This window comes from Lissotriton vulgaris, chromosome 1_1, assembly GCF_964263255.1.
Source record: "Lissotriton vulgaris chromosome 1_1, aLisVul1.2, whole genome shotgun sequence".
Taxonomy (NCBI): Eukaryota; Metazoa; Chordata; class Amphibia; order Caudata; family Salamandridae; genus Lissotriton; species Lissotriton vulgaris.
The window spans coordinates 657,971,515-657,998,361 of NC_141685.1; the positions used below are offsets into that span (position 1 = coordinate 657,971,515).

Genomic DNA, 26,847 nt, shown 5'->3' on the forward strand with positions numbered 1-26,847 from the left:
GTTTGGAGCTGTTTGCGATGGGCACTCTAACAGATAACAAATGTTGCAAATGCATACGCAATAGGTAATCTTTCGTGTGATGGGCACAGTAGGTCAGGATACCAAACTATAATGTTGAAAATAAAGTACTAACATTTAAATACACAAAATGTAATCACAAATCTCATGACTATAATCTTGAAAATGTAATCCTAAAGAGCATAAAAAAATTGAAGAAAAAAAATGCATCGATTAAACAATGCTAAATCTAATCCTAACATTCACCCTAATCTGTGAACCTAATTATAAATATGACCATATTTCTGGGTCTTAGTCTAACACTAAGGGGCCGATTCCGATCTGGGAAAAAAAGCATCCCTCCGAATCGTATCCGGAGCCCTCTCTGTACGATTTGTAAACATGCCACGTCAGGTAAGGGCGATTCATACGGACAACGACACTATTACATACGCACCATACAGTGCGTACACCCCATGATCGCAGGGGTACGGTGCGTACCCCTGCGATCATGGGGTGTACACACTGTAGCCCATGATCGCAGGGTGTACACACCGCACACCCTGCGATCATGGAGTATGGTGCGTACACCCCATCATCGCAGGAGTACGGTGCGTACACCCAGGGGGGGCCGTTCCGTACCTGTTTTGAGGCGTACTCTGCTTCTCGGGACGTTTTGGGCTCCGTAAAAAAAGTGTCGTACGGGGCGTACCTGACACGAATCGTACTTGCTGGGTTTGGAAAACCTGCTTTGAACCGTATGGATGTCGCGTACAGCAGCTTCTGAGGGAGAATCATACGGAGATTAGAGTTGTAAGGTCTTTGTACGATTCGTACGGAGTCCTGCTTCTGGTACGAATCGTACTTCATCATACGTACGTGGGAGGTTGCAGGGTACGATTCGTACGGGAAAAACGCTCCGTTCGGCTATTCGGAGTGGTTTTTCCCGAATCGGAATAAGCCCCCAACTCTATGCCTAAGCATAACCCTGACCCAAAAACAGACTCTAAACGAATTTCTGAGCTTATACATACATATTAAGGCCTTACCTTACTTCGAAGTTTAGGCATAGCACAAGTACTAATCTTATTTTATCCCCAGCCCTAAATCTTATGATAACCCTAAAACTAAGCTTAAACCTGCGTCCAAACCACATAACTAATGATATCTGTATGTCATCAACCTACATGTAATTATAGCTTTAGATTTATTTGAGAGACGATTTTGTAAAGAAATAAAACCACGATTTTTCAAAAAAGTATTTGATGCTTTACAATTTCATAGTGTGTTAATCTCTTACGGTTGCATACTTTTCTTGTACTTAGGCATGCTAGCTTTCCTTACAAGCTCCTCATAAAAGTAAGATAGTCGATTCAGAACCAATAATGTGCCATTGCCTACCTAAGCAGTTTTTCAAATACTAATTTTCTTTCTTTGAAATACCAGATTCTCCCTTCCCCACGTGAATCTACAGCACAAAATAATTTACATAAATGGAGCTATAATTTTCGGAGAATGACTCCCCCATCCCAATACAATGTAAGGACCTTTAATCGTGTTATAACTTTGCATTTGAAACAAAAGTAACAAGCACTGGCAAAGCCAATAGCTTTGTGAGCCGCGATAAAAATATTTTAAAACTCTTCTGCACTTAAAAACCAAAACACAGAAGTATATATTGCTTTATGTATACCAGGCATTGTACAAGAGAAGCAATTGATTCTGTGATGATTCATTGTACTTGTGGTATAATATATTTTGCCTCCCGCATTTTAAAGCAAGCATTGAATAGGAGGAGGAATGATTTGCCAAACATCTAATAGCATGAGGTAAGAGAGAAATAAGCCTCCAGGTTCAGCCAAAGAGAAGTGTATGTATATTTGAAAGAATTAGTAACAAAAAGTCAGGCAGACAGCTGAAACACCAGAAAACACGTTAGAAGGGCGATCTGAAAACCTGCTTAGATCCAGAAGTCAGTGGCACATTGCACAGTAGATTTTTCAGCTTTGGTGGTCAGCTAAGCTGTTAACGATTTCAACATTTGTCTGTGATACGTTCACGATACTGCAGCCAGGTGCTTAATGATTAGCAGCTATTTACCTTGTCATCTGTTCTTTTACTAGCAGCAGGTGATGCAAACCATAGACTTTAGACCTCCGCACCACATGTTCATGTAGTTTCAGAGTTTTGGCCCTAACTACTTGCCAGGACAATTGCCCAGGTGCATACTCCATGGGTTCCTAAAATGTGTAAGTCCTTTAGTCAATGGGTGCTATGAACAGAAGGACACTCTCGAATGCCCTGTTTTACCTGCTGAGCACCCACATCAGAGAAACAGGCTTTACACTCTGCTAAATGTGTATTTTTGAAAGCCAGATTCCTACAGTGTTTCTCTTTCCCGCCAGATTAGAGCTTCTTTGTTATAACTGCTATGTTTATTTTGCTTGTTTAATGTGCCTTTTTTATTTCCTTTTCATAGCAAGACAGTTACTATTGTACAATCCAAAGGTCTACAACTGTTCGATTCCTCAAACCTTTCAACAAGAGTTGATACATTTGCAGAAAATGTGCCTTGGTTCCCACCAGTCTTGGATACCGAGAAAGAGCATTGCAAAGCTCCAGTCAGCCCAAGGAGAACTATTTGTGAACTTTGCTAAATCCCACTCCTTCATTGATGGTAAGAACAACAAAGCAAGTCTGGTTACCATCATGAATCATTTCTGTACATACAGTTATAAATGTAAGTGACAAAGCTAGGTCTAATGACATCACATACAAAAGCTTGTTAAATCAGAGACAATGAGCGAGAGAAGTCTATGATGTCCCTTGGACCCCCGAGGTGGAAAGCTCCTCTTTATTGACTGTTGCCCTTCTGCAGTTATATGCTTCAGATGCCACCCAAGGTGTCCTGAAAACTCTTCCCATAGATTAGCTGCATAAGGGGCGAGGAGTCCTGAAGAAGCCATGTACATCATGATCTACCATCACCTCCTCTATACAAAGCATTCATTAAAACATATGTATCCGATTTCCTAAAACTATCTTCCACATTTACCCGGCCCTCTTTCCCTCATTTAATATTTTATTTTAAAAATATAGAACACTTGGAGTCCTGCCAACCTCAGACCTCACTCATCAGTCCCTTTTCCAAATGTAATGCCTGGACATCCATCATTATCCCACACCTCACTCCCAATCTTTCTTGCAATTGCCATTGTCCCCTACCACCCACAGAAACTCCTTCATAAGAATAATACCTAGAAAATTCGTCATTGTGCATGATGGTTACCTCAATTTCTTAAATGGGCCCATGTGTTGTAAACAAAAGCTGCTTATTTCATAATATGGCAGTCCCGCATATGCACTGCTATGACGAAGCTAAAAGCCGAATTCGATTAATTCCATTATAACTTAGTTATTTTTTTTATAAATGTATTAATTGAAAGCAGATATTTTATCTTTTGATTTTCAACCAACACAGTGTCATAAAAACGTTGTTTCTCTTATTTCACAATGATAATTTCTGAACGCATTTCCAAAACTTGTCAAAATGACTGCAGTGGTTTTCAAACATATCATTCATCAGGGGGTTAGTGTGTCAAGGTGTATACCCAACTCATATATGTCGTGCCACAAACAGGGTGAGCTTTGGCACAGATAAGGGATTTTATGCAATGTCAAACAAACCCCATGATGAAAGACATACGTTCGAATTACATTGGAAGCCCAATACCTCAACCATGTATAACAGAGACCTCTGGCTTTGCCAATACTTAGTAAAGTAAATTAGAATTGCAATACAAAATTCTACTAAAGGAAAGGGAGTTCACAAATGTTACCAGATTCGAAGACTTTACTTAAGTAGAATATGCAACGTATTTACATTAAAATATTTTTAAAACCCTTGCCAAAGCCTGTAGGTCGCAAGGATGAGACCTATGATAGTTCGAATATTTAATAACGTTTGACTTCACTTATCCACCCAAACGGAAGGTATAAGAACATCACACTCCACCAGGAAGACAATAAACAACAAGTGAAACTTCCGAGTCCAATTTTGCCTTTTCACAAGGACTGTGATAAGGAAGAACAGGACTAACATTAGCTGTGCGCGGGGATGGCCCTTGCTCCAATAGGTCTCTGAGCAGAGAGAAATATGACACCTTCGCTACTGCTGGTAAATAACACAAATGAGGCACAAGACCCTTTTCACAGGTCAGTCCTTGGGTGGCTATATCGAGGCAGCAAAATAAACAGAAGAGGGACCCTGTATCTAAGGAATAACTACAAAAAGGGGGGAACAACCCGCCAGGGCGAGACCAGAAGGAAAAAACATGAAAGGGTGTTCCCTAATAAACAAAGTACAGAAATTCAACCCACATCAGCGGCTAACCCACACATAATAATACAAAAGATTATATTCAAAAGAGTTTTTAATTTTCATTTTTTTCACATGTAAACATCAAAATATTTCTTTTAGATAAATTCATTTAAACATTAGAAAATTTAATCATCAAGGAATAAATGACAGTTTAAAAAGCTAGGACACGCAAGATCAGTTTAAAGAAAGGCACCAAATTCATCCACTCATACATACAAGCATCACTTTTATACCATCACTTCCACACACATGTATTCACATCCATATCAATCCACACAAAGACAAGAAAAGCGCCGACGCGCGTTTCGGACAAGTGCCATAAGAGGCTTCCTTCATCAGGGCGCACTTGGTAAAAACATGGACAGACACAGAATTAATGTCTGTGGCAAGGTCTTGAGAGGCGGTCCTAGGTAACAGCAAGGCTGAGGGAGGGTAATCTGTGGGGGAAAAAAATATAATTTAAGGACTAATCCAAATTAAGTAAAATTACGAGAAGGTGGCCTAGGAGAGCGAGTAAGCAAGACAACAAATATTCAATCAACCAAAGACATAAAATTCACTCAAAGTAAGACTGTCCTTATATCCCACAAGTAGTAGAACTCAACAACCAAGTGAGATATAGATAAAGAAAGGTGTATAGCCAAGTAAGACCAAAAGTTCTCCAGGACAAGGGAAGGTGCACCCATATTTGGAACCAGTTCGAGGAGAAGTAGTCTACCTAGAAAGCTAAGGTAAACGAGGCCAGTCTAGATATCCAGGGGCGGTCTATAGATGAATGAGAGACCTTATCCACACGATAAATAAACTCCAGTTTCCACAGGTCAGGAGGTTAAAATTTAAGGATGGCCCCACATAAGATCCAGGCGTTCACAGGGAGCAAGAATGCAGAGACAACAATTCCGCAGACAGCATGAAATATCTAATGAAGACATGAGAAAATAAATGTGACACAAGTCTAACGATAGTGAAAGATGACAAAGTGAGGACAACAGGAAAGAAACGAATAAAGAAATACCTCAAAGTAATTGGCAAAAACTGTAGTTAATACAGGAAATAACAAGGATGCCTTTTAAGCAGAAGGGAACGACCTGAAAGGAATAGATGAGAAAACTACTAAATAGACTACACACAACATATAGGGGTGTCGTTACTCTGACATAATGCATCTCCAAACGTGAAGTGAATGAGACCCTACCTTAAAGGAATGTACTCGGAGATGTTTGGTCGGAGGTAAAATGGGGACAAGGAATATCCCGCAAGTACAGGAAGTCAATTCCAAAGGAAAATTGGGGGCCTAAAAGAAAAATGAAGAGTAGGTTGAAAGACTCCATACTGAATATAAAGCCTCCATAATTGTAAAAAGAAGCGGGCACCGGTAACAGAAGGTAAAGTGGAAAGCAGCGAGAGTGGCACATGGTCAATATAAACTAACCTGAATAGACCCGAGGGTCCGGATAGAAAGCGGCGTCCTCGCGGATGACAGACGCGGAGCTCCTTCTCCATGCAGCGTGAAGGTTTTCGTCGGTAAAAGACACACGCGAGGAGGCGGGATTAAATACACACGCCCGGATAGAAAATACCGAGCACCTGTGTGCCAAAGAAATAAACAGTGGACTAGGAAAAGAGTTACGAATGCCAAGCCCTGTGTGCCAAAGAAATGAAAGATGGACCAAGAAAAAAGGGGGTACGAATGACAAACATAAACAAAGGACTAAACAAATAAACAACCAGGAATAAACAGAAAAGACAGACTAATCGGCCCGACTACCAGGAAAAAAGATTTTATGTCAATGAAATACAAAGGGACGAGGCCGATAAACCAATAACCAATTTAAGACAAAGGGGAGGTAATAAAAAAACGGATACTAGAACCCCATACAGTTAAACAAAAATAAAATACACCAGAGAAATAAATACAAGAGGAGGACTATATTACAAGTCGCAAGTTTCTAGTGCAGATCCAGCCATAAACAAGGCTAAAGGGCAGAGAAGAACATGAAAAAATCCTAGGGGTGAAAGGTCTACGAGTCACTTACAGTATGGCATTCTCCCAAGGTATAGATTCATTAAGTCCTGAGACAGCCGTCTCAAGATAAAAAATCCAAAAAACTTCTCTTTTAGCCCTAATGGCATCAATGTTACCATCCTTGGGATGTTTTATTTTTTCCAAAATGAGCCATTTAAGGTCTTCCAGGGTGTGATTACAGGCTTTCCAATGTGCAACAAGGGGTGCTCCAGGGCGCAGGTTTCTAATGCATGATTTATGCTCCGATAACCTGGTTCTGCACTCCCTCCCTGTTTCTCCTACATAGCCCTTGGGGCACGGACATGTGATGAAATATACAACATTGCTGGTCCTGCAATTCGTCATATCTTTCAACACAATTCTTTTTTTGTTCCAAACAAACTCGGGGACAGTTATGATATTATCACAAGCGTGACATCCGCCACATTTATGACTCCCACAAATGGGATTCGCCCCAGTGATGCTGCGTAGGTTAGCCGTGGGCACATCAGGCAGAGAGGCTCTAACCAGGACATTTCTGAGATTCCTATTGCGCCGAAAGGCAAAAATAGGTTTCTCAAATTTATCCATAGTTTTGTCGAGGTTAAGAAGATGCCACTGAGAATTGATAACAAATCGAAGCTTCTCATTAAAGTTGGAGTGGGTAGTAACCAACACCAACTTGTCATCTGTTTTTTGGTTTTTGGTTTCCAGAAGAGCTTCCCGGTTGTAATATTTGGCTCTTTTGTAAGAGTCCCTAATAAGCCTATTAGGGTATCCCCTATCAAGAAATTTTTTCTTCATAGCAGTGGCATGAACTTCAAAGTCCCTCGGATCAGTACAATTCCGACGGAGTCGGAGGAACTGGCTGAAGGGTATATTGTTTCTCTGCGTACGAGGGTGGAAACTGTCATACATCAAGAGGGTGTTACGTGCTGTGGGCTTGGTGTAAAGGGAAACCTCTATATGTCCATTGATGACCTGAATCCAGATATCCAAAAATTCAATCTTCAAGGGGCTGATGTTAGCAGTGAATTTAAGATGGGAATCACAGAGGTTGATCCATAAGATAAATTCATCAAGTTGGTCTCGGGAGCCTCGCCAGATGAAGAAGATGTCATCAATAAATCGATTGTAGTTCGTGACATTTTCAAAAAACGGGGCGATCTCATTATATATGTGTTTCTTTTCAAAAATCCCCATGTATGAATTAGCCACATTTGGAGCACATGCTGCGCCCATACTAATGCCAAGAACTTGTTTATAGATGGATTTGTCAAATTCAAAATAGTTTTCATTTAGCACGATACCCAAACATTCAAGGACAAAAAGTTTCTCAGAGGGGCATTCAGAGTCTCTAAGAATTTCCTTAACCGCTTGGAGGGCACCCTCCTGGGGAATATTTGAGTACAATGCCTCAATGTCCATAGAGACAAGGAGGTCGGAGTTGATGTTGAATTCTAATCCCTCAATTTTAGTGATGAGGTGTCCAGTATCACGGACGAATGCAGGAAGGCCACTCACAATAGGGGAGAGGCAAGAATCAACAAATTTGGAAAGGGGTTCGGTTAACGACCCAATGGTTGAAACAATCGGCCTAAAAGGTGGACAAGTAAGGCTTTTGTGCATTTTGGGCAGTCCATATAGGACTGGTATTTTGAAAAAAGATTTATTAAAGAAATCAAATTCTTGCTTGCAGATAGACCCACGTTGAAGGGCACTATATGTAACCGTTGAAATCTCAGTCATAATTCTTTTAGACGGGTAATTAGCCACTCTGCGATAGTGTTCTTGGTTGCTAAGCATGAGCAAGATCTGTTCCTTATACTCATCACTATCGAGGACTGTGATACCACCCCCCTTGTCGCATGGTTTCACAGTAAGACTACGATCAGTCGACAATTGTTTGAGGGCCTGGTACTCATCATAGTTAAGATTATAGGGTGGCTTGGGGACAAACTTGATAAGTTTAGAAATTTTAGAGCTGACACTTTTCTCAAATATCCCAACCTCAGGACCAACTTGCTCAATGGTAGGTGTAAATACTGAAGTGGGTCGGAAACCAGAGGTGTTATTCTCCCCTTCGTAATTTTTTCCCAAAAAGAACTTCTTGAGGCGGATTTTTCGAAAAAAGGCTTGTAAATCCTTATTAAGTTCGAATGCATTGAAAGGGGCACTCGGTACAAAGGATAACCCGCGTGATAGGACTGCTACAGTATTTTCTTGTAGGGTTTTTTTTGACAAGTTGAAAATGGGGATAAGGGACTGATCGATGGAAATCTCTAATTTCTCCAATATCGATTTTGTCTGGTCTCCAGAAAACGTGGCTGGTTCTCTGTCTGATGGAAACCTGTGTTCTGATAGCGTCCCCTTTCCGATGGTCTGAATCGCACACGATTCGTCCCTCGGCGGTTCCCTAAAAAATGATGAGATCTTTGAGGGCCCTCATAATTGTTCCTTCTGTCCGGAGGGTTTTCATTGGAAGTAGATCCACCCTCATCCGATTCAGAAGTGTTTGAGAAAGTCCGCACTTGCCTATTCGACCAGTATTGTCGGTCATTTTGTTGGTACGAATCCCGAGTGGTGTAATATTGGGCATGCAAATAGGGATAAACTCTTTCTTCAGAGAAGAATCGAATATCTTTCTTAAGCTTCTCAGCCTTCCTCTTGATTATGTATTCATTAAATGAGTCTAGTTCTAAATTGACTTCTTCAAGTTTGCGTTTGGCGTCACCCACTACATCATTTTTAAGAAGCGACTCTTCCATTGCTGTAATTTCTTTAAGCAGTTCTGCTACTACCTCTCTGGCTGTCTCAATAATAAGTAGCATGAGGTCTCTAGAACAGCGATTGGCTATTAATGACCATCTTTCTAGAAAAAGGCGCAATTCAACGAACAGGCCTGGTATATTTCTAATACGCAACCCATTGGGTATGACTCCAGCTTTTAGATATTTAATCATAAAGTCTGCGTGGGACTCTGTCCTTTTTGATTTCTTTTTTAGGTTAAGAAGTTTAAGCCATTCATCATTTGCACTATTGCTACGTGTCGAGGTTTGTTCTGATGATGTATTCGGCCCAAGTAACCTGGTGAAGTCTTCCTCACTGAAACCAAAGGTTTTAATGGCATCCATCGCCAAAGATCTCGAGAGAAGGGGAGGAAGGATGTAACGGAAGGGGGCCACACAGGTTAGATATATGTTAAAGCAGTGTATTCAAAACCCCATGAAAAAAACAGGGCTTCTAGAGTGAAGAGAATGAAAAAAAGGGGGTGAAACGTGAACCTTGAAAACACAGTCATACAAGAGTGACAGAACCAGGACAATATGGTTCCACAAACAAGCCAGTCTTGCTATACTCACGGCCAAGGAGAGGGACCTATCTAACCCTCACGGCAAAAGTGCCGGGAATCAACAAAATAAACAGAAGAGGGACCCTGTATCTAAGGAATAACTACAAAAAGGGGGGAACAACCCGCCAGGGCGAGACCAGAAGGAAAAAACATGAAAGGGTGTTCCCTAATAAACAAAGTACAGAAATTCAACCCACATCAGCGGCTAACCCACACATAATAATACAAAAGATTATATTCAAAAGAGTTTTTAATTTTCATTTTTTTCACATGTAAACATCAAAATATTTCTTTTAGATAAATTCATTTAAACATTAGAAAATTTAATCATCAAGGAATAAATGACAGTTTAAAAAGCTAGGACACGCAAGATCAGTTTAAAGAAAGGCACCAAATTCATCCACTCATACATACAAGCATCACTTTTATACCATCACTTCCACACACATGTATTCACATCCATATCAATCCACACAAAGACAAGAAAAGCGCCGACGCGCGTTTCGGACAAGTGCCATAAGAGGCTTCCTTCATCAGGGCGCACTTGGTAAAAACATGGACAGACACAGAATTAATGTCTGTGGCAAGGTCTTGAGAGGCGGTCCTAGGTAACAGCAAGGCTGAGGGAGGGTAATCTGTGGGGGAAAAAAATATAATTTAAGGACTAATCCAAATTAAGTAAAATTACGAGAAGGTGGCCTAGGAGAGCGAGTAAGCAAGACAACAAATATTCAATCAACCAAAGACATAAAATTCACTCAAAGTAAGACTGTCCTTATATCCCACAAGTAGTAGAACTCAACAACCAAGTGAGATATAGATAAAGAAAGGTGTATAGCCAAGTAAGACCAAAAGTTCTCCAGGACAAGGGAAGGTGCACCCATATTTGGAACCAGTTCGAGGAGAAGTAGTCTACCTAGAAAGCTAAGGTAAACGAGGCCAGTCTAGATATCCAGGGGCGGTCTATAGATGAATGAGAGACCTTATCCACACGATAAATAAACTCCAGTTTCCACAGGTCAGGAGGTTAAAATTTAAGGATGGCCCCACATAAGATCCAGGCGTTCACAGGGAGCAAGAATGCAGAGACAACAATTCCGCAGACAGCATGAAATATCTAATGAAGACATGAGAAAATAAATGTGACACAAGTCTAACGATAGTGAAAGATGACAAAGTGAGGACAACAGGAAAGAAACAAATAAAGAAATACCTCAAAGTAATTGGCAAAAACTGTAGTTAATACAGGAAATAACAAGGATGCCTTTTAAGCAGAAGGGAACGACCTGAAAGGAATAGATGAGAAAACTACTAAATAGACTACACACAACATATAGGGGTGTCGTTACTCTGACATAATGCATCTCCAAACGTGAAGTGAATGAGACCCTACCTTAAAGGAATGTACTCGGAGATGTTTGGTCGGACCAACAAAATGACCGACAATACTGGTCGAATAGGCAAGTGCGGACTTTCTCAAACACTTCTGAATCGGATGAGGGTGGATCTACTTCCAATGAAAACCCTCCGGACAGAAGGAACAATTATGAGGGCCCTCAAAGATCTCATCATTTTTTAGGGAACCGCCGAGGGACGAATCGTGTGCGATTCAGACCATCGGAAAGGGGACGCTATCAGAACACAGGTTTCCATCAGACGGAGAACCAGCCACGTTTTCTGGAGACCAGACAAAATCGATATTGGAGAAATTAGAGATTTCCATCGATCAGTCCCTTATCCCCATTTTCAACTTGTCAAAAAAAACCCTACAAGAAAATACTGTAGCAGTCCTATCACGCGGGTTATCCTTTGTACCGAGTGCCCCTTTCAATGCATTCGAACTTAATAAGGATTTACAAGCCTTTTTTCGAAAAATCCGCCTCAAGAAGTTCTTTTTGGGAAAAAATTACGAAGGGGAGAATAACACCTCTGGTTTCCGACCCACTTCAGTATTTACACCTACCATTGAGCAAGTTGGTCCTGAGGTTGGGATATTTGAGAAAAGTGTCAGCTCTAAAATTTCTAAACTTATCAAGTTTGTCCCCAAGCCACCCTATAATCTTAACTATGATGAGTACCAGGCCCTCAAACAATTGTCGACTGATCGTAGTCTTACTGTGAAACCATGCGACAAGGGGGGTGGTATCACAGTCCTCGATAGTGATGAGTATAAGGAACAGATCTTGCTCATGCTTAGCAACCAAGAACACTATCGCAGAGTGGCTAATTACCCGTCTAAAAGAATTATGACTGAGATTTCAACGGTTACATATAGTGCCCTTCAACGTGGGTCTATCTGCAAGCAAGAATTTGATTTCTTTAATAAATCTTTTTTCAAAATACCAGTCCTATATGGACTGCCCAAAATGCACAAAAGCCTTACTTGTCCACCTTTTAGGCCGATTGTTTCAACCATTGGGTCGTTAACCGAACCCCTTTCCAAATTTGTTGATTCTTGCCTCTCCCCTATTGTGAGTGGCCTTCCTGCATTCGTCCGTGATACTGGACACCTCATCACTAAAATTGAGGGATTAGAATTCAACATCAACTCCGACCTCCTTGTCTCTATGGACATTGAGGCATTGTACTCAAATATTCCCCAGGAGGGTGCCCTCCAAGCGGTTAAGGAAATTCTTAGAGACTCTGAATGCCCCTCTGAGAAACTTTTTGTCCTTGAATGTTTGGGTATCGTGCTAAATGAAAACTATTTTGAATTTGACAAATCCATCTATAAACAAGTTCTTGGCATTAGTATGGGCGCAGCATGTGCTCCAAATGTGGCTAATTCATACATGGGGATTTTTGAAAAGAAACACATATATAATGAGATCGCCCCGTTTTTTGAAAATGTCACGAACTACAATCGATTTATTGATGACATCTTCTTCATCTGGCGAGGCTCCCGAGACCAACTTGATGAATTTATCTTATGGATCAACCTCTGTGATTCCCATCTTAAATTCACTGCTAACATCAGCCCCTTGAAGATTTAATTTTTGGATATCTGGATTCAGGTCATCAATGGACATATAGAGGTTTCCCTTTACACCAAGCCCACAGCACGTAACACCCTCTTGATGTATGACAGTTTCCACCCTCGTACGCAGAGAAACAATATACCCTTCAGCCAGTTCCTCCGACTCCGTCGGAATTGTACTGATCCGAGGGACTTTGAAGTTCATGCCACTGCTATGAAGAAAAAATTTCTTGATAGGGGATACCCTAATAGGCTTATTAGGGACTCTTACAAAAGAGCCAAATATTACAACCGGGAAGCTCTTCTGGAAACCAAAAACCAAAAAACAGATGACAAGTTGGTGTTGGTTACTACCCGCTCCAACTTTAATGAGAAGCTTCGATTTGTTATCAATTCTCAGTGGCATCTTCTTAACCTCGACAAAACTATGGATAAATTTGAGAAACCTATTTTTGCCTTTCGGCGCAATAGGAATCTCAGAAATGTCCTGGTTAGAGCCTCTCTGCCTGATGTGCCCACGGCTAACCTACGCAGCATCACTGGGGCGAATCCCATTTGTGGGAGTCATAAATGTGGCGGATGTCACGCTTGTGATAATATCATAACTGTCCCCGAGTTTGTTTGGAACAAAAAAAGAATTGTGTTGAAAGATATGACGAATTGCAGGACCAGCAATGTTGTATATTTCATCACATGTCCGTGCCCCAAGGGCTATGTAGGAGAAACAGGGAGGGAGTGCAGAACCAGGTTATCGGAGCATAAATCATGCATTAGAAACCTGCGCCCTGGAGCACCCCTTGTTGCACATTGGAAAGCCTGTAATCACACCCTGGAAGACCTTAAATGGCTCATTTTGGAAAAAATAAAACATCCCAAGGATGGTAACATTGATGCCATTAGGGCTAAAAGAGAAGTTTTTTGGATTTTTTATCTTGAGACGGCTGTCTCAGGACTTAATGAATCTATACCTTGGGAGAATGCCATACTGTAAGTGACTCGTAGACCTTTCACCCCTAGGATTTTTTCATGTTCTTCTCTGCCCTTTAGCCTTGTTTATGGCTGGATCTGCACTAGAAACTTGCGACTTGTAATATAGTCCTCCTCTTGTATTTATTTCTCTGGTGTATTTTATTTTTGTTTAACTGTATGGGGTTCTAGTATCCGTTTTTTTATTACCTCCCCTTTGTCTTAAATTGGTTATTGGTTTATCGGCCTCGTCCCTTTGTATTTCATTGACATAAAATCTTTTTTCCTGGTAGTCGGGCCGATTAGTCTGTCTTTTCTGTTTATTCCTGGTTGTTTATTTGTTTAGTCCTTTGTTTATGTTTGTCATTCGTACCCCCTTTTTTCTTGGTCCATCGTTCATTTCTTTGGCACACAGGGCTTGGCATTCGTAACTCTTTTCCTAGTCCACTGTTTATTTCTTTGGCACACAGGTGCTCGGTATTTTCTATCCGGGCGTGTGTATTTAATCCCGCCTCCTCGCGTGTGTCTTTTACCGACGAAAACCTTCACGCTGCATGGAGAAGGAGCTCCGCGTCTGTCATCCGCGAGGACGCCGCTTTCTATCCGGACCCTCGGGTCTATTCAGGTTAGTTTATATTGACCATGTGCCACTCTCGCTGCTTTCCACTTTACCTTCTGTTACCGGTGCCCGCTTCTTTTTACAATTATGGAGGCTTTATATTCAGTATGGAGTCTTTCAACCTACTCTTCATTTTTCTTTTAGGCCCCCAATTTTCCTTTGGAATTGACTTCCTGTACTTGCGGGATATTCCTTGTCCCCATTTTACCTCCGACCAAACATCTCCGAGTACATTCCTTTAAGGTAGGGTCTCATTCACTTCACGTTTGGAGATGCATTATGTCAGAGTAACGACACCCCTATATGTTGTGTGTAGTCTATTTAGTAGTTTTCTCATCTATTCCTTTCAGGTCGTTCCCTTCTGCTTAAAAGGCATCCTTGTTATTTCCTGTATTAACTACAGTTTTTGCCAATTACTTTGAGGTATTTCTTTATTCGTTTCTTTCCTGTTGTCCTCACTTTGTCATCTTTCACTATCGTTAGACTTGTGTCACATTTATTTTCTCATGTCTTCATTAGATATTTCATGCTGTCTGCGGAATTGTTGTCTCTGCATTCTTGCTCCCTGTGAACGCCTGGATCTTATGTGGGGCCATCCTTAAATTTTAACCTCCTGACCTGTGGAAACTGGAGTTTATTTATCGTGTGGATAAGGTCTCTCATTCATCTATAGACCGCCCCTGGATATCTAGACTGGCCTCGTTTACCTTAGCTTTCTAGGTAGACTACTTCTCCTCGAACTGGTTCCAAATATGGGTGCACCTTCCCTTGTCCTGGAGAACTTTTGGTCTTACTTGGCTATACACCTTTCTTTATCTATATCTCACTTGGTTGTTGAGTTCTACTACTTGTGGGATATAAGGACAGTCTTACTTTGAGTGAATTTTATGTCTTTGGTTGATTGAATATTTGTTGTCTTGCTTACTCGCTCTCCTAGGCCACCTTCTCGTAATTTTACTTAATTTGGATTAGTCCTTAAATTATATTTTTTTCCCCCACAGATTACCCTCCCTCAGCCTTGCTGTTACCTAGGACCGCCTCTCAAGACCTTGCCACAGACATTAATTCTGTGTCTGTCCATGTTTTTACCAAGTGCGCCCTGATGAAGGAAGCCTCTTATGGCACTTGTCCGAAACGCGCGTCGGCGCTTTTCTTGTCTTTGTGTGGATTGATATGGATGTGAATACATGTGTGTGGAAGTGATGGTATAAAAGTGATGCTTGTATGTATGAGTGGATGAATTTGGTGCCTTTCTTTAAACTGATCTTGCGTGTCCTAGCTTTTTAAACTGTCAGTTATTCCTTGATGATTAAATTTTCTAATGTTTAAATGAATTTATCTAAAAGAAATATTTTGATGTTTACATGTGAAAAAAATGAAAATTAAAAACTCTTTTGAATATAATCTTTTGTATTATTATGTGTGGGTTAGCCGCTGATGTGGGTTGAATTTCTGTACTTTGTTTATTAGGGAACACCCTTTCATGTTTTTTCCTTCTGGCCTCGCCCTGGCGGGTTGTTCCCCCCTTTTTGTAGTTATTCCTTAGATACAGGGTCCCTCTTCTGTTTATTTTGTTGATTCCCGGCACTTTTGCCGTGAGGGTTAGATAGGTCCCTCTCCTTGGCCGTGAGTATAGCAAGACTGGCTTGTTTGTGGAACCATATTGTCCTGGTTCTGTCACTCTTGTATGACTGTGTTTTCAAGGTTCACGTTTCACCCCCTTTTTTTCATTCTCTTCACTCTAGAAGCCCTGTTTTTTTCATGGGGTTTTGAATACACTGCTTTAACATATATCTAACCTGTGTGGCCCCCTTCCGTTACATCCTTCCTCCCCTTCTCTCGAGATCTTTGGCGATGGATGCCATTAAAACCTTTGGTTTCAGTGAGGAAGACTTCACCAGGTTACTTGGGCCGAATACATCATCTGAACAACCCTTGACACGTAGCAATGGTGCAAATGATGAATGGCTTAAACTTCTTAACCTAAAAAAGAAATCAAAAAGGACAGAGTCCCACGCAGACTTTATGATTAAATATCTAAAAGCTGGAGTCATACCCAATGGGTTGCGTATTAGAAATATACCAGGCCTGTTCGTTGAATTGCGCCTTTTTCTAGAAAGATGGTCATTAATAGCCAATCGCTGTTCTAGAGACCTCATGCTACTTATTATTGAGACAGCCAGAGAGGTAGTAGCAGAACTGCTTAAAGAAATTACAGCAATGGAAGAGTCGCTTCTTAAAAATGATGTAGTGGGTGACGCCAAACGCAAACTTGAAGAAGTCAATTTAGAACTAGACTCATTTAATGAATACATAATCAAGAGGAAGGCTGAGAAGCTTAAGAAAGATATTCGATTCTTCTCTGAAGAAAGAGTTTATCCCTATTTGCATGCCCAATATTACACCACTCGGGATTCGTACCAACAAAATGACCGACAATACTGGTCGAATAGGCAAGTGCGGACTTTCTCAAACACTTCTGAATCGGATGAGGGTGGATCTACTTCCAATGAAAACCCTCCGGACAGAAGGAACAATTATGAGGGCCCTCAAAGATCTCATCATTTTTTAGGGAACCGCCGAGGGACGAATCGTGTGCGATTCAGACCATCGGAAAGGGGACGCTATCAGAACACAGGTTTCCATCAGACGGAGAACCAGCCACGTTTTCTGGAGACCAGACAAAATCGATATTGGAGAAATTAGAGATTTCCATTGATCAGTCCCTTATCCCCATTTTCAACTTGTCAAAAAAACCCCTACAAGAAAATACTGTAGCAGTCCTATCACGCGGGTTATCCTTTGTACCGAGTGCCCCTTTCAATGCATTCGAACTTAATAAGGATTTACAAGCCTTTTTTCGAAAAATCCGCCTCAAGAAGTTCTTTTTGGGAAAAAATTACGAAGGGGAGAATAACACCTCTGGTTTCCGACCCACTTCAGTATTTACACCTACCATTGAGCAAGTTGGTCCTGAGGTTGGGATATTTGAGAAAAGTGTCAGCTCTAAAATTTCTAAACTTATCAAGTTTGTCCCCAAGCCACCCTATAATCTTAACTATGATGAGTACCAGGCCCTCAAACAATTGTCGACTGATCGTAGTCTTACTGTGAAACCATGCGACAAGGGGGGTGGTATCACAGTCCTCGATAGTGATGAGTATAAGGAACAGATCTTGCTCATGCTTAGCAACCAAGAACACTATCGCAGAGTGGCTAATTACCCGTCTAAAAGAATTATGACTGAGATTTCAACGGTTACATATAGTGCCCTTCAACGTGGGTCTATCTGCAAGCAAGAATTTGATTTCTTTAATAAATCTTTTTTCAAAATACCAGTCCTATATGGACTGCCCAAAATGCACAAAAGCCTTACTTGTCCACCTTTTAGGCCGATTGTTTCAACCATTGGGTCGTTAACCGAACCCCTTTCCAAATTTGTTGATTCTTGCCTCTCCCCTATTGTGAGTGGCCTTCCTGCATTCGTCCGTGATACTGGACACCTCATCACTAAAATTGAGGGATTAGAATTCAACATCAACTCCGACCTCCTTGTCTCTATGGACATTGAGGCATTGTACTCAAATATTCCCCAGGAGGGTGCCCTCCAAGCGGTTAAGGAAATTCTTAGAGACTCTGAATGCCCCTCTGAGAAACTTTTTGTCCTTGAATGTTTGGGTATCGTGCTAAATGAAAACTATTTTGAATTTGACAAATCCATCTATAAACAAGTTCTTGGCATTAGTATGGGCGCAGCATGTGCTCCAAATGTGGCTAATTCATACATGGGGATTTTTGAAAAGAAACACATATATAATGAGATCGCCCCGTTTTTTGAAAATGTCACGAACTACAATCGATTTATTGATGACATCTTCTTCATCTGGCGAGGCTCCCGAGACCAACTTGATGAATTTATCTTATGGATCAACCTCTGTGATTCCCATCTTAAATTCACTGCTAACATCAGCCCCTTGAAGATTGAATTTTTGGATATCTGGATTCAGGTCATCAATGGACATATAGAGGTTTCCCTTTACACCAAGCCCACAGCACGTAACACCCTCTTGATGTATGACAGTTTCCACCCTCGTACGCAGAGAAACAATATACCCTTCAGCCAGTTCCTCCGACTCCGTCGGAATTGTACTGATCCGAGGGACTTTGAAGTTCATGCCACTGCTATGAAGAAAAAATTTCTTGATAGGGGATACCCTAATAGGCTTATTAGGGACTCTTACAAAAGAGCCAAATATTACAACCGGGAAGCTCTTCTGGAAACCAAAAACCAAAAAACAGATGACAAGTTGGTGTTGGTTACTACCCACTCCAACTTTAATGAGAAGCTTCGATTTGTTATCAATTCTCAGTGGCATCTTCTTAACCTCGACAAAACTATGGATAAATTTGAGAAACCTATTTTTGCCTTTCGGCGCAATAGGAATCTCAGAAATGTCCTGGTTAGAGCCTCTCTGCCTGATGTGCCCACGGCTAACCTACGCAGCATCACTGGGGCGAATCCCATTTGTGGGAGTCATAAATGTGGCGGATGTCACGCTTGTGATAATATCATAACTGTCCCCGAGTTTGTTTGGAACAAAAAAAGAATTGTGTTGAAAGATATGACGAATTGCAGGACCAGCAATGTTGTATATTTCATCACATGTCCGTGCCCCAAGGGCTATGTAGGAGAAACAGGGAGGGAGTGCAGAACCAGGTTATCGGAGCATAAATCATGCATTAGAAACCTGCGCCCTGGAGCACCCCTTGTTGCACATTGGAAAGCCTGTAATCACACCCTGGAAGACCTTAAATGGCTCATTTTGGAAAAAATAAAACATCCCAAGGATGGTAACATTGATGCCATTAGGGCTAAAAGAGAAGTTTTTTGGATTTTTTATCTTGAGACGGCTGTCTCAGGACTTAATGAATCTATACCTTGGGAGAATGCCATACTGTAAGTGACTCGTAGACCTTTCACCCCTAGGATTTTTTCATGTTCTCCTCTGCCCTTTAGCCTTGTTTATGGCTGGATCTGCACTAGAAACTTGCGACTTGTAATATAGTCCTCCTCTTGTATTTATTTCTCTGGTGTATTTTATTTTTGTTTAACTGTATGGGGTTCTAGTATCCGTTTTTTTATTACCTCCCCTTTGTCTTAAATTGGTTATTGGTTTATCGGCCTCGTCCCTTTGTATTTCATTGACATAAAATCTTTTTTCCTGGTAGTCAGGCCGATTAGTCTGTCTTTTCTGTTTATTCCTGGTTGTTTATTTGTTTAGTCCTTTGTTTATGTTTGTCATTCGTACCCCCTTTTTTCTTGGTCCATCGTTCATTTCTTTGGCACACAGGGCTTGGCATTCGTAACTCTTTTCCTAGTCCACTGTTTATTTCTTTGGCACACAGGTGCTCGGTATTTTCTATCCGGGCGTGTGTATTTAATCCCGCCTCCTCGCGTGTGTCTTTTACCGACGAAAACCTTCACGCTGCATGGAGAAGGAGCTCCGCGTCTGTCATCCGCGAGGACGCCGCTTTCTATCCGGACCCTCGGGTCTATTCAGGTTAGTTTATATTGACCATGTGCCACTCTCGCTGCTTTCCACTTTACCTTCTGTTACCGGTGCCCGCTTCTTTTTACAATTATGGAGGCTTTATATTCAGTATGGAGTCTTTCAACCTACTCTTCATTTTTCTTTTAGGCCCCCAATTTTCCTTTGGAATTGACTTCCTGTACTTGCGGGATATTCCTTGTCCCCATTTTACCTCCGACCAAACATCTCCGAGTACATTCCTTTAAGGTAGGGTCTCATTCACTTCACGTTTGGAGATGCATTATGTCAGAGTAACGACACCCCTATATGTTGTGTGTAGTCTATTTAGTAGTTTTCTCATCTATTCCTTTCAGGTCGTTCCCTTCTGCTTAAAAGGCATCCTTGTTATTTCCTGTATTAACTACAGTTTTTGCCAATTACTTTGAGGTATTTCTTTATTCGTTTCTTTCCTGTTGTCCTCACTTTGTCATCTTTCACTATCGTTAGACTTGTGTCACATTTATTTTCTCATGTCTTCATTAGATATTTCATGCTGTCTGCGGAATTGTTGTCTCTGCATTCTTGCTCCCTGTGAACGCCTGGATCTTATGTGGGGCCATCCTTAAATTTTAACCTCCTGACCTGTGGAAACTGGAGTTTATTTATCGTGTGGATAAGGTCTCTCATTCATCTATAGACCGCCCCTGGATATCTAGACTGGCCTCGTTTACCTTAGCTTTCTAGGTAGACTACTTCTCCTCGAACTGGTTCCAAATATGGGTGCACCTTCCCTTGTCCTGGAGAACTTTTGGTCTTACTTGGCTATACACCTTTCTTTATCTATATCTCACTTGGTTGTTGAGTTCTACTACTTGTGGGATATAAGGACAGTCTTACTTTGAGTGAATTTTATGTCTTTGGTTGATTGAATATTTGTTGTCTTGCTTACTCGCTCTCCTAGGCCACCTTCTCGTAATTTTACTTAATTTGGATTAGTCCTTAAATTATATTTTTTTCCCCCACAGATTACCCTCCCTCAGCCTTGCTGTTACCTAGGACCGCCTCTCAAGACCTTGCCACAGACATTAATTCTGTGTCTGTCCATGTTTTTACCAAGTGCGCCCTGATGAAGGAAGCCTCTTATGGCACTTGTCCGAAACGCGCGTCGGCGCTTTTCTTGTCTTTGTGTGGATTGATATGGATGTGAATACATGTGTGTGGAAGTGATGGTATAAAAGTGATGCTTGTATGTATGAGTGGATGAATTTGGTGCCTTTCTTTAAACTGATCTTGCGTGTCCTAGCTTTTTAAACTGTCATTTATTCCTTGATGATTAAATTTTCTAATGTTTAAATGAATTTATCTAAAAGAAATATTTTGATGTTTACATGTGAAAAAAATGAAAATTAAAAACTCTTTTGAATATAATCTTTTGTATTATTATGTGTGGGTTAGCCGCTGATGTGGGTTGAATTTCTGTACTTTGTTTATTAGGGAACACCCTTTCATGTTTTTTCCTTCTATATCGAGGCAGCACCTTGCCTCTGAACACACATCTCTGTACCAGTGGTGGCTGCCTCGGAACGGGGGTGTTGAGGTGCGGGGGGTAATGGATTGAAACAAAGCCAGTACTCTTCCTTTGCCGCAGCTGCTGCGCGCACACTTCTATCCTCTTCGTCTGCTCTGGCAGCACCGGAAGCAGATTCTCCCAGGCAATCACAACACAGCTGTGATTGGTCTGGGCGGCCTATTTGACCGATCAGGCAGAGTTGGGAGCCTCAGCATGTTCTCCATCGGGCTGTGCAACAGCCAGGTTGAGAACATGGTTAAGTGTGCATGAATGTTGGGCCGGCCACGTAGCCATGCGCACTTAGGGAGTGCAAACCACTCCTCACTGTGCTCAGCCCGCCCCGCCCTGACCTGGCTCCAGTCCCAGACAGAAAAATAAAATGATAATGACATCTTGCTATTATCATTTTATCTTTATTTTTGAACTGCTCAAATAGCACTGTGTTTAGTTTGCAAAGTAAATAACATTGTGAGCTTCAAATACATAACAACGCTAAAGGCTGCACTGATGATCCGTGTACATGCAAACACTTAAAACTCAGTGATTCAGACATTCCACGACTCACACAACCCCTCACAAACACATCAACCAATGCAAAACATCTTTCCGTACCTGGTGCCCATCGTTGTAGGTTCACTCGGTTTTTCAGCACTCCCAAATACCAATACAAAATTTTCTAGCTATTGCGACAAGAATTTTAGATTCTATTAAGGACACGGAGGCGAGGATTATGCTTTCTCATTTCTTTACTGCACAAACAGCAGCCAATGAAAGTAAAACTACAATGGTAAAAAACAGCATTTCCCATGAGGCTTTGAACCACGCCTCCAATAACAGTAACCAATCACAGTAGTCACAAGCATATAAGGTATAGAGACACTAATCTGGCCTCCTCTTTCTTTGCTCGAACAGTCTTGTCATAGTGAAACATAGTCTTTAACTCTCAACGGAGAGAACAGTTCCTTAGGAATTGTCAACGGAGAAAAAATCCATAACCACGAGGTATCCTCCTTCACTAGGAAGGTAGGGCAGCACCATCCACAGAAGGCAATTAACTCTTGTTGGAGTCATTTCCTGAAACAGAAAAAGAAGGTTTGAGAAAAGAAACCCACGAACTACATTTCTCAGAGGGTGGGTACAAAGTTGTTAAACAACATCATTTCAAACAACTTTACAGTTATCAAACTGTCCCAACGGGTGGTATAATCCTCGCCTCCGTGTCCTTAATAGAATCTAAAATTCTTGTCGCGATAGCTAGAAAATGTTGTATTCTATGGCAGGACCGGAGGCTTCTGATTATGCTGGTTCAAAGCTCATCAATCAAAGCTCATCAATCACAGCATCAGAAACATGAGGAATAGGTTTATAATAAAACACTTTAAACATTGAATCCGAAGACCAATCAGAGGCTTTTAGGATATCCTCCAAGCGGGAACCCAATAAATAGGCTTTAGAAGCCATCTCACCTCTAGCTGAATGAGCACCATAAGCAGATATATCAATGTCAGCCTCTGACATGATCCATCGAACCCATCTGGCTAAAGTAGCCGCAGCGACTGGCTTGAAGGGTTTTCGAACACTGATCAACAGCTGACCTAAAGGATCAATCCTATGTCCAATAGTACGTTCTTCATAACATTTGAGACACTGCAACACACATAATTTGCTGTTATGTGGAAAGGCGGGATACTCAACTGATCGTGACATGGTCTTAGTCCGCCGTGTGATAACAAAGGAGACACCCTGAGGAGAAAACATCCGACCAGCCAAATCTAAAGCTCTAACATCTGAAACTCTGCGACATGAAATGAGACACAATAGCATAGTGAGCTTGGCAGAGAGCTGTTTTAAAGACAAATCACTATTATTGGGCCAGGTTTCCAACAAATTAAGTACCTTCGTAACATCCCACATTGTGGAATGCCTGGGCCGAGGAGGATTGGCCACACGCACACCTTTAAGCAACTTACAAGCCAAGGGATGCATCCCTACAGGCTCACCATCGATGTGATCGTGACCAGCCGAAATTGCAGACCTGAAATTATTAACCGACCTGTAAGCCAGGCCTGAAGCCACACGTTCAGACAGAAAATTCAGAATTTCAGTTACATTTGATCCCACGGGATCCACCTGTTTTGAAAGGCACCAACCCACCCACTTCTTCCAAGATGAAGAGTATCGTTTCCGGGTGGAAGGAGCCCACGCTTGTTGCATAAAGCCGGAAGCTTCTCGTGAAAGGCCTGCAAGGCATTCATGTCGCCGGAGAGCGTCCACACCATTAAAGTCAACTGGTTCTGCAGGATTAAGGGATGGCACGCTCCCACTGGGTCCTGCAGAAGCGTCGGGAAGACAGGGAGTCGGAAGGGGAGATCCACAGATAACTCCAACAGTGTGGGAAACCACGACTGAGTCGACCAGAACGGAGTCACCAACACTATTGTTGTCCTCTGTCGGCGCACTAAGGCCGCTACTCTCGGAATCAGCGCAAACGGTGGAAAAGCATAATTCCTCTGTTGCCCCCAATGGTGAAGGAACGTGTCCGTCCCCATCGCCATTGGGTCCGGTCTCCAACTGTAAAATAGTGGAAGATGGGTGTTGAGGCGAGAGGCAAAAAGGTCTACATGACAGGGGCCTCGAATAGTCATGATCTGAGAGAACAGCGATGGGTGAAGTCTCCAATCGCTGAAGTCTCGGAGAAATCGGGAATTCCAATCCGCCACCTGATTGAATTTGCCCTTAAGGTATTCCGCCACCACAGAGATCTTGCGATCCAGGCAGAAGTGGCAAAATTCCTTCGCAATGTGGACTAGCATTCGGGACTTCGCCCCCCCCCCAATCGGTTGATGTATCTCACCGCTGAGACATTGTCCATCCGGAGGAGTGTACAGCAATTGCTCTTCAGCGGTGAGACAGACCTGATGGCAAAGGACCCTGCCAACAACTCTAGACAGTTTATGTGTAACGATAGTTCGTCTACTGACCATCGTCCTCCTGTGGTATAGTCTCCACAGCGAGCGCCCCAGCCCCATTGACTGGCGTCCGATTCGACGACCACATGCGGGGCTGCGCCGAAGATGGCTCGGCCATTCCAGGCTGACATGTGCTCCAGCCACCACTGGAGTTCCTCCCGAGCCTCGGGGAAAAGAGGGATTAAGTGATCGTAATGAAACTTCCTCTGTAAGTAAAAGATTTTTAGTCTCTGCAGGGCTCTGTAGTGCAAAGGGCCGGGAAAAATGGCTTGGATCGACAAGGCCAGAAGGCCCACAATCCTTGCCAGCACACGCACAGAGATTTTCTCCTTGGTCAAAGTGGTTTTTATTTCCCTCTTGATAGACCTGATCTTGGGTAGGGGAAGGAGCAGTTGAGCCGAGACAGAGTCGATCAGGAAACCCAGGAATTCCATCTGCTGATTCGGAATCATCACTGATTTCTTGGTATTGACCACGAATCCCAGATTCTCCAGTAAGGACATAGTCCACCCCAAGTGAGAGAGAAGAAGGAACCGATCCTGGGCTAGAAGGAGCATGTCATCTAGATAAACAATGAGACGCACTCCCATCTCTCGAAGGCGAGAGATCACTGGTTTGAGAAGCTTGGTGAACACCCAAGGGGCTGAGGACAGCCCGAAGGGAAGTACCTTGTAACGATACCAACGCCCTTTCCAAGGGAACTGTAAGTACTTCTGATGGGAGGGGCAGATGGGGACTGTCAGATAGGCATCTTTTAAGTCCAATCGGACCATCCAGTCGTTCTCTAACAGAAGGTCTCGCAAAAGATGGATGCCCTCCATCTTGAAGTGGCGATACGTTACAAAGGGGTTGAAGTCTCTCAAATTTAACACAAGGCGTTGACCGCCACCCTTCTTTTGAACTAGAAAGACGTTGCTGCAGAAGCCTTCTGGAATGAAGGGTCCTACTGCAATAGCCCTTTTTGTCAAAAGCTCTTCCAGCTCTGAGTCGATAAAACTCTGTTCGAGACGGGAAAAAAGGAGAGGCTGAGGGGGGAAGGGTTGCAGGGGCATTCCACCATCTCTATCTCGTAGCCCTGGACGGTCTGTAGGACCCAAGCATCTGTAGTGAGACTCGCCCAATTCATTACAAAATGACGCAACCTTCCCCCTAGCGGGACCAAAGGACACAATTGACTTACCAGAGGAATGATTGTCGAAGTTTTTGTAACCCCTGTTGACACCTCGATTATATCGGCCTCTAAAGCCGCATGATCTTGAAGGATAGAAACCGGCCTGGTCCGGTTCTTGTGTGTAGCCTCTTCCCCGTCTAGGGGCGTATCCCCTCTGAGGACTGGTATTCGAATAGCGGCCGGTCGAGCGTCCTCTGCCACGCCCGGCCCTTTTAGAGACCTGGTGCAACACTCTCTTTAAGGAGGCCTGCGATTTATCAAGGGACGCAAAGGTATTATTGAATTTGGCAATGTCTTTTACAAAGTTGTCCCCAAACAACTGTCCTTCCGCCAAAGGACCCGGTTCTGATGAAGCCAATTCAACCAACTGAGGGTCAATCCGGAGCAAGACTGACTTCCGCCTTTCCGAGGCTAACGCGCAGTTGGCGTTGCCCAACATGCAGATGGCGCTTTGTGCCCAGCCCGCAAGGACTTCAGGATGGATGGCGTCACCAGTCTCTTGAGCTTGAAGAGCAAGTTCTAGGATCTTGGCCAACGGCCCTGAAAGGTCAAGGACCTTATCTTGGCACGCTCTGAGCGCGCGATCAATCCCTTTCTTGGGGTCTTTTTTATATTTTTTGAGGAAAGTAGTCATAGAGGGATCAATGTCGGGGGTGACGGCCACCTTGAGGGCCAGGTCGGGGCGGGGACATTCAGACTTAAGGCGGGCTCTCACCTCTTTATCAAAGCCTTTACGGAGGTGAGTTTCCAGGTATTCAGCCACAGCCGGGGGGGGGAAGCCAATCAGAGGACCTAGGGTGCACAATGTCCGATGGGTCAAAGGAGAAGGGCAAGGGGGTGACAGCCGAGGAGGCATGTTTGCGTTTCTTAGAGCGCTTGCGAGGAGCAGCATCTAAGGAATCTGTGTCTGTATCAGTGTCAGTGGTGGTGTCTTTCAGGGGGGGGGGAGATGGGGGGGACGGGACGGCAAGGTTTTGTCACCAGAGGCAGATTCTTTGGATTTATACATTTTTTCATAGGACTGGGCATGGGGCCTTCTTAGGGGGAGGGGTACGTGAGTGATCTTGTCCAGGAATGGGGAGAGGCTTACCAGGGACCAACAGTTCCAATTTTTTGGCTAGCGGAAGCAGGGCTGAGGAGAGGGCCTTATCAAGTTTAGCGTCCAGCTTCTTGTCAATGATATCCTCCATAGACTCCTCTTCGTAGTACTCGTCATTGCCCTGGTAGTCGCACGCAGCACCCTCCTCTTCGCAGTACTCAGTATCTGCCATCTCCACAAGGGACAGTATAATCCCACTCTAAATCCCCA

At 42.7% G+C, this 26,847-nt stretch overlaps 1 protein-coding gene across 2 annotated transcripts in view; it reads left to right on the forward strand.

Moving 5' to 3' along the window:
• The window catches only part of DNASE2B (deoxyribonuclease 2 beta), a 218,772-nt gene that overhangs the window by 168,160 nt on the left and 23,765 nt on the right, over window positions 1–26,847 (forward strand). For both annotated transcript variants that reach the window (XM_086954297.1, XM_086954299.1), the window contains exon 5: window positions 2,477–2,674. In XM_086954297.1, the coding sequence (XP_086810423.1) occupies window positions 2,477–2,674 (198 nt within the window). The remainder of the gene's footprint in view (window positions 1–2,476; window positions 2,675–26,847) is intronic.